At 39.8% G+C, this 7,386-nt stretch overlaps 1 protein-coding gene across 3 annotated transcripts; it reads right to left on the bottom strand.

Annotated features, from left to right (window-relative positions):
• Positions 1–7,328, bottom strand: RWDD4 (RWD domain containing 4). 3 transcript variants are annotated; one of them, XM_054064492.1, is made up of 8 exons: positions 7,178–7,327; positions 6,583–6,663; positions 4,057–4,166; positions 3,807–3,951; positions 2,946–3,060; positions 2,301–2,350; positions 2,131–2,133; positions 5–1,023 (listed from the first exon to the last, which is right to left on the bottom strand). In XM_054064492.1, the coding sequence occupies exons 1-8, from the start codon at positions 7,199–7,201 to the stop codon at positions 991–993; spliced, it is 561 nt and encodes a 186-aa protein (XP_053920467.1). In that variant the 5' UTR covers positions 7,202–7,327; the 3' UTR covers positions 5–990. The 3 variants fall into 3 exon arrangements, with proteins under 3 accessions (XP_053920465.1, XP_053920467.1, XP_053920466.1); XM_054064490.1 differs by having other exon boundaries at positions 1–2,133; positions 7,178–7,328; XM_054064491.1 differs by lacking the exon at positions 5–1,023 and having other exon boundaries at positions 2,008–2,221.
• Positions 7,329–7,386: the final 58 nt, after the last annotated feature.

The following is a 7,386-nucleotide window of genomic DNA, read 5'->3' as shown; positions in this document are numbered from 1 at the left end:
TACCACAGGAGATAAATAGGCATTTATTAAAGTTCATCTCAAAACAAACAAAAATAATAAAGGACATTAAGGCATCTTGTAATCAGTAACCATTCATATAGTGAAGATGACGTCTCTTTCTGATACAAGAGAACAGAAAGGAAAAAACCAACTCACATTCTCCCAACACGTTTGGCAGAATGCTGACTTCCACTATCCCACCACTCAGGAACCTCTCTAAGGAATATCCATTTCCCCAATGAAAGAGGAGATCAAAAATCCCACCACTCATTGAAACACGTGCGAGAAAGCACTTTCCCCTCCTCTCAGACATCCAAACTTCTGTAAAGATGCCCTGTGGAGAAAGGCTAACAGATGGACACTGCAGAGCATAAAGAAGACATACTCCTGCTGTAATAACTAATTTTTGAGGTGACTAGGATATCTAGCCTTGCTTTTGCTGATATTTACTATTTCAGCCAACAACTAGTGAAAACAGGACCACAAGTTCTAGTCTATATTGCAATGTAACAACTTCTAAGTTCTCCTTCTACATTCATACTACATAAATGAAGGACAAAGGTCATGTTTCCATGGAATAATTTATTTTTAATTATGCTGTCAAGTGGCCAATCGCTGTTATAGTGTTTTTTTTCTTCAACTGGAATAAGAACATCAGGAAATGTTTACAGTATTATTGGGATCACTATAACAGGATTTTACTACAGAGTAAAATATAAATTAAAAAACACTGCATATAGCACTACTCACTTCACCACATTGGCTCTCTTCATCCCTTGTCACATTCTAACCTTCATTTAAGGCAAGTTTGTATTTTTTTTTCCCAAAGACCACAGAGTCTCCAGATAAACTTGTGTGACTAGGTTTACGAGTTAGGAAATAGAGCTTTATAAAATGTTTACGTCAACAAATATGAAAGTTATTAAGAGAAAGATGGTGACCCAAAATTGCACTGTATTAAAAGGCGGAGTTTCCTTGTACCAAAGTCCTTTATTCATCATCTTTAGAACCAGTTTTGCTTAACTATAAAAGAGACACAAAAAGAAAGTATTCAAAGTTTAGACTGCCATTCCATTTATTAGGAAACAAGAATAACATTATCTCCATCTTACACAGAAGACACATATATTTAATTAATAATACAGACCGATTATGCTACTGTACGAAGAGAATGAAAATAAAAACTATTAAGCTTAAACATTAAACTTATTTCCTGATGTGAAAGTTGATTTAAAAAAAAACACCACCACAAACCCCAAGGAAAAACCTTAGGGTACTGTTGCTATTTAATTTGAAGACTCTATCATCAGCTCTCCAACATAAAAAAAAGATGAAGTAACGGAAAAAGTTAACTCCACATAGCTTTGAGAGAATTCTTATGTTGAAATTTACATGGTACAAAAAGAGACATTAACTTACTATTTTTCTCTTTTTTAAAGCTAAGTTTATAATTATTAAATGTAGCACACCTAGCCATTAAAAGTAGCGTGAAATCTATCTAGAATCCAAGATGTCCATTACAAAATCGCCACTTTAACTCAGAAGGACTCTACCCAAACCCACCATCATCATTAACTTGCTCTTACTTCACAACTGGAACGGGTACTAGGTCTTACACTGAGAATTACTTGTAGTTGTGTAAAATAAAATAGTTTGCTTTAATTGTGAAGCCATTATGCTGATTTCCACTGAAGCAACAAGAATTCAGCGCTGAGGGAGCAACTAGAAAAGAACTATTCACTGGAGGAGCTCTGGCGGTGAACGTAGGAGACAGCAAGGTGCCCCCTTTTCCTTTTTTTCTGCTTACTTATCCATGGCACTCCAGAACCTGCCACCACCACTAACTTTAATTTTACATCCTGTTGCCATACGGAGACAATATCTGCAGCTCTTTCGGCCAAAGAGCTCTCATCATAAAATTAAAATGTAATCACTCAATAAACAAAAAAGAAATATTAAACCAACAAACTTTAAAGAGGAATCACAGTCCTTCTGACTTTAATAGTCAGAAGAACTAAGCATTTTAAAGCATTTGACAAATATGCAAATCATAACCCAAAATGAGCAACAGTTCTTACTATTTCTTGCAAATAATTTTAACATTAAAATAGATAACTTGAAAATACTTACATGCTGTACGCATATAGAAATGAATCAGACACCACAGTCAAATCCAAACAAAGTTAGGAAGAAAAGCAAGGAAAAAAATTAGATCATTTTTCTTCTGACAGAAGTACAAATTATTTTAAATGTACATATGCAGTGTTTTCTTAATACTGCATATAATACTATCATGTTACCTTAATTACATCCACCCAGTTCCATCCTCGCGGAAGCTCCCCTTTGTTATCTGCAGAATGAGAAGGTTTTATTTTCAACACACAAGCTAAGGGGGATCTTTATCTTCTTTAAAATCAACACACAAAATTCCAGAGATGCAGAAGCCTTAATTTCTCCTTGAGAACAAAACCAGATACAAATCTCCTAAAACATATCTTGGTCTTCAGTGTAATTCTGTTTAAATAAAAACACCTCAGTCCATCCGGTATTTAATTTAGAGGCAACTCCGGATGAGCTGGCCTGACCAGCAATGATACATTTTGTCAAACAGAAAAAAATTATGCAGCTTTTCCTTTACATGGCCAACATCTAATATGCCAATTATATGTTAGGACAGGCAAACTATACACAGAAACTGCTATCACACAAAAAACAACAGAATCAATTATTAGCTTGAAATCTGTCCTCTACAGAAAGTTGCTTTGGTCAGAACTAACGTCTCAGGCAAGAATAATTCATCTGAATCAAGAAAAAGAGAGACCACAGACTTAAAGTAGTTAACCTCACAAACAAATAATTACGGATTCTGACTCTAGCAAGATGTCAGTGCTATAAAATTTGGATTTTCATACTTCTCAAACAAAACAAAGGTATAGTAAACAGACCTGTTTTATCAGCTAGTTTTCGTTTCTGGGTTTTAGATAACTGCTCCTTTTTATCTTTTTTCTTACTTGCTGGCACAGCAGGAGTTCCAATCGCAATACTATTGCTTACTGAAGTCTGAGAAGGATAAAAATGGTTGTTAATATTTCACATATTATTTGCACTGATACTTCTGTGTAGAACTACTGAACCTGATGTACTGAAGTATCTCGACTGTCAGAAGCACTCCTGTCAGTCTACAGTGTTCAATCAATATATAATCATGACTGCAGTTTTAAAAAAACATGTTGGGGATTGGAATGAGTCCCTTTCAGAGTTGCAAAGGACACCTCTTACACCTTTTAAATCTAACCAGGGAGTGTGATTTAGCCTAAGGGATTCAGACTTCCCAAACATGGAAACAATTACTTCTTCCTCAAAGCAAATCTACAGCATCACAATGGCCAATAATGTCCTTATACAACACAGAAGCCACAAACAGACCCAGCCTGACTCAGTCAAGACCTGGAGGTGCACTTATGCAAGCCATTGCATCCCAGGAAGGTTGCAGTAATTTGCCTTCAAGCAGATGCCTCTAATCTTCCTTTCACCTCTCTCTTAGTCCTCCTTCTGCTCCTGTTTGCATTTTAATGTTACTTTGTGGGCTGGAACTGGAGCCCATAAACATTTTGGTATACAGCAAAATAACAAATATAACAATTAAGACTGCAGAGCATTGTGACACCATATTCCGTGAGTCACTGCTTAGCCACTAACATGAGTATACTCAATATACTGACAGAGCTATGAAGTATTTAGAGTTCTAACAGCCATTTTTTTCAGTTTTAAAAGCAAGAAATTAAAATCTGAATGTATCTACTCACCACAGTGCTAACAGGCTGATTTTCCATTAACAGCTCTTTATTATCTTTGGCATATTCAAAAAGTGTGTATGTCATAGCAGTTCCAAGATTTGCTTCAACTTCTACCATTAACTTATCCAATATACTCCGTTTAATAGCTGATGATCTGAAAGAAATCATAATCTCAACTACAATTTAGACAAATGAAGAAAACCTTGTCAACCAAAAAGCCCCCACATATAAAGCCAAGAAGTGAAGCTGTCATACTTACATTGTGTTGTTGAAGAAAGCATCCATCGATATGACTGGTGCTGTTTGTGGATATGTTTCTGGCCAAGAAACTTCTACTAGAAACGCTTTGGGATCTCCACTTTCACCTACCTGAAGGGAAAACAAATATTTTATATAAGAACAGTTTCCAGTCACTTATTAAGGATTATAATGACAAAATGCAAGCCTTTCCTTTAAGATTATCCAAAATCCTTAAGATAAAACCTATTTTCATAAAATTATCAGCTGGAAAATAAAGTGGTTATCTACAAAAAGTATTAAATTTACGATATCCCTATTAACCTTTAGCCTGCAGTTTTCATCCTAGGAAAAGCAGCAAAAACATTCAAAGCTCTCTTTATGGTTTGTTGTTGGTTTGGCTTTTTTTTTCCAATTGCTTGTTTTTTAAAAAATACTATGCAACCATATATGAGAACAGAAAAGACGAAGCCTTTTCCCCCACAGGCATCCAAGTGCAGAGCAATATGAAACCAAATCACAAGACAGTGTTGAAATAAAGACGATGATAAACTAGTGACCCAAGACAGCAAAAATAATAGATAAGAATTTCAATATCTACGTCTTATCCTTACAGATATTTCATTCTGCTATAAGAAAGAATGAGTAGTAAACGATTTAAGAAGCCAGCAGATTAAGACTGCATAAAAACCCCATAACATTAAAAGAGGTGTACTTTAATATAAATAATCACGCACATCAAGCCAATTTAATGAACCCAAATGACATATACGATCCTTACAATTACATTAAGTTAAATAAAAACAAATTCCTTTTTTTTTAGTTTCAAACCAATACAAGTTCTAACAAAGACATACTGTACAAACAGAAGTAACTGTTTCACACAAGGACTTGGAAGACTATCATCATAAAGCTGGTAAAAGTGAAAACCACCATTCTGAAACCACCTGAAAGTTCTCCCTTATTTTACTCATTACAGAATAGTCAATGTCTTGCTTCACCAAATTATGTGGAATGAAGAGGAGCTAGAAAAAAAGTCCTAATCACAGTAAAGCTACTGTACTCCAAAATTAAAAAAAAAAAAGATAAAAAAGGGAAGAAAAGTAGCTGCTTTTTTATTTACAGTGTAAGTTTCAACAGACTGAATCAACTGACATTCAGAAGTATCTGGTTTAGAGATGAAATAACAAACAAACAAACAAACAAAAATCTAGTCTGCAACATTTATCAAGACATCACTTACAGTGTTGAAGCCCAATCCCTGCTGCTGCCAAGAGAGCAACTGGTTCTATGGTTTACAGAGCTCTTCTCCCAAGAAAGCACTTTGTGCACTGAGCAAATCCATACACAAGGCTGCGTGACTATGCTCCTCCTTTGTCAGTGCAACCTAAAAACTGGGTAGTCTTACTTGATTATAAAACAGCTGTATTTTGTATGTGAGACGTGTGTGAGACAAACGAGGATCAGAGAAACGGCATGCTAATTCTTTCAACTTTCTCGTGCGCTTACTTGCACTACTGCCCTCTTGTAATACAAATTCCTTTTCGCGGTAAAGATGCATGATCGCCTTTGTCTGATGCTAAGTTACACTGTATTTAAACTGAATTCTAACTTTTGACAATTATTTTTCATCTAATAAAAATCAGCAACAAACAAAGCTAGAAAAATGTAGAACAATACACTGCAGATTGGTTGGCATGTCACATGTGCTCTTCTGAGGAAATTAAATTTACTAGTAACAGTGAAGGAAGGCTACACCTAACACACACGGGATTCAAGTGCTATTAATTAAATTGACTTATCTCATTACAGTTACTGATATTATTCTGAAGTTACTGGAGAAGTTGTGATAAGGTGATTTCAGACACCTCCTCCCTACTACAGGGATGTGGCATTTTCAGAAGCCTCTCCTCTGTCCCATGGGTGCCTAAATTTTCATCAGTAAAGCTCCCTGCAGTCTAAAGATCTGCCTCAGTCCACGCCCACAAGAACTTCCAGATTTTTAAATTTGAGAAAGCTTGCAAGAATTTCATACCAGAATCCCACTCCATATCTCAAGCTCAGCAGCACTCCCTGTATTTCTCCCTAGAACAGATCATATCAGTGCAAACACCCAAAGCGTTTTGTGGAATTCCTCTTTCGGAGGTCACCCTGGTGGTCTCTCTGGACAAGAGACTAGAACCTCGTAATTTAGCAATAAGGCAGGTTCAGAGCTCTATGTATATACGCCTCTGCAAGCAACATTTCTGACCAGGTCGTTTAAGCACCACGAGGCACGCATGCTCCTTCAGCCAGTTTGACAGTTCCAGCTACGCAGTGCACAGACGAGTCATCAGGATCCCTAGCTGAGGGATAATAAACCCGTGCTGGGAGCAGGTTCCTAAATATGAAGGCATTGCAATAACAAGCACCACCGTACCCAAGATCTTGAAACACTGGCTTACGATTCCAGCCTTTACCGCATATCGAATACCCACTCGTTCTAAATAATCCCCGGTAAGCCACCTATAAGGCAGCAGAGGCCATGGAGCCCTTCGCCCTGCCTTACCCTGTACTGGAAAGAGATGGGGCTGAGCTCCCTGAAGCACGCGTCGCCCTCGTAGATGGAACGCAGCGCTTCCAGCTCCATCTGCAGCACCGGGCAGAGCGGGGGTTACCAGCTGCGGCCCTGGCACGGAGCTCACACTCGGCCCGGACCGCTGGGCAAAACGCTTCCCCAGGTTCCTCCTGGCTCCCCCAGCTCCCTCCCTCTTTTCTCTCCCCTCCCCTCCCCTTCCCTTCCTCCTTTTCCCTTCCCATTCCCCTTCCCTTTCCCCTTCCCCCTTCTCCCTTCCCTTTCCTTTCCTCTTTCCCTTCCCTTTCCCTTTTTCCCTCCCCCTTCCCTTTCCCCTTCCCTCTTCCCCTTCCCCTTTCCTCTTCCCCTTCCCTTCCCCTTCCCCTTCCCTCTTCCCTGTCCCCTTCCCTTTCCCCTTCTCCCTTCCCTTTCCCTTTCCCTTTCCCCTTCTCCCTTCCCTTTCCCCTTCCCTTTCCCCTTCTCCCTTCCCTTTCCTCTTTCCCCTTCCCCCACCCCCTTCCCTTCCCCTTCCCCCTTCCCCCTTCCCCCTTCCCTTCCCCACTCCCCCTGCCGGCTCTCCTCCGTTCACCTCCTGGTCCTCGTTGGCCGCCATTGGCCCCCGGGGCGGCCGGGGATGGGCTGTCACAGGGGTCGCGCGGGGAGCGCGAGGGCGGCCCCGCCCGCGCGAGTCACGCGGCGGCCCGCTGCCATTGGCTGCGTTCTTCCGGTCACCCCACCCTCCCGCCTCCCCATTGGCCGCGTCGGGGCCCCTCCCCCCTCCCCCCTCCTCATTGGCCG

This window comes from Cuculus canorus, chromosome 4, assembly GCF_017976375.1.
Source record: "Cuculus canorus isolate bCucCan1 chromosome 4, bCucCan1.pri, whole genome shotgun sequence".
NCBI lineage: Eukaryota > Metazoa > Chordata > Aves > Cuculiformes > Cuculidae > Cuculus > Cuculus canorus.
The sequence above is the reverse complement of the archived record's forward strand: the minus strand, read 5'-3'. Positions and strand labels throughout refer to the sequence as shown.

Bases quoted from the DNA above. Each gene is read 5' to 3' on its own strand.
- RWDD4 (XM_054064490.1), bottom strand. From the start codon at position 7,201: ATGGCGGCCAACGAGGACCAGGAG. The intron at 6,664-7,177 runs GTGAACGGAGGA...CCGGTGCTGCAG, and splicing joins CGGCCAACGAGGACCAGGAG to ATGGAGCTGGAAGCGCTGCG. The intron at 3,952-4,056 runs GTAAGTATGACA...GATTTCTTTCAG, and splicing joins GCTTTCTTCAACAACACAAT to ATCATCAGCTATTAAACGGA.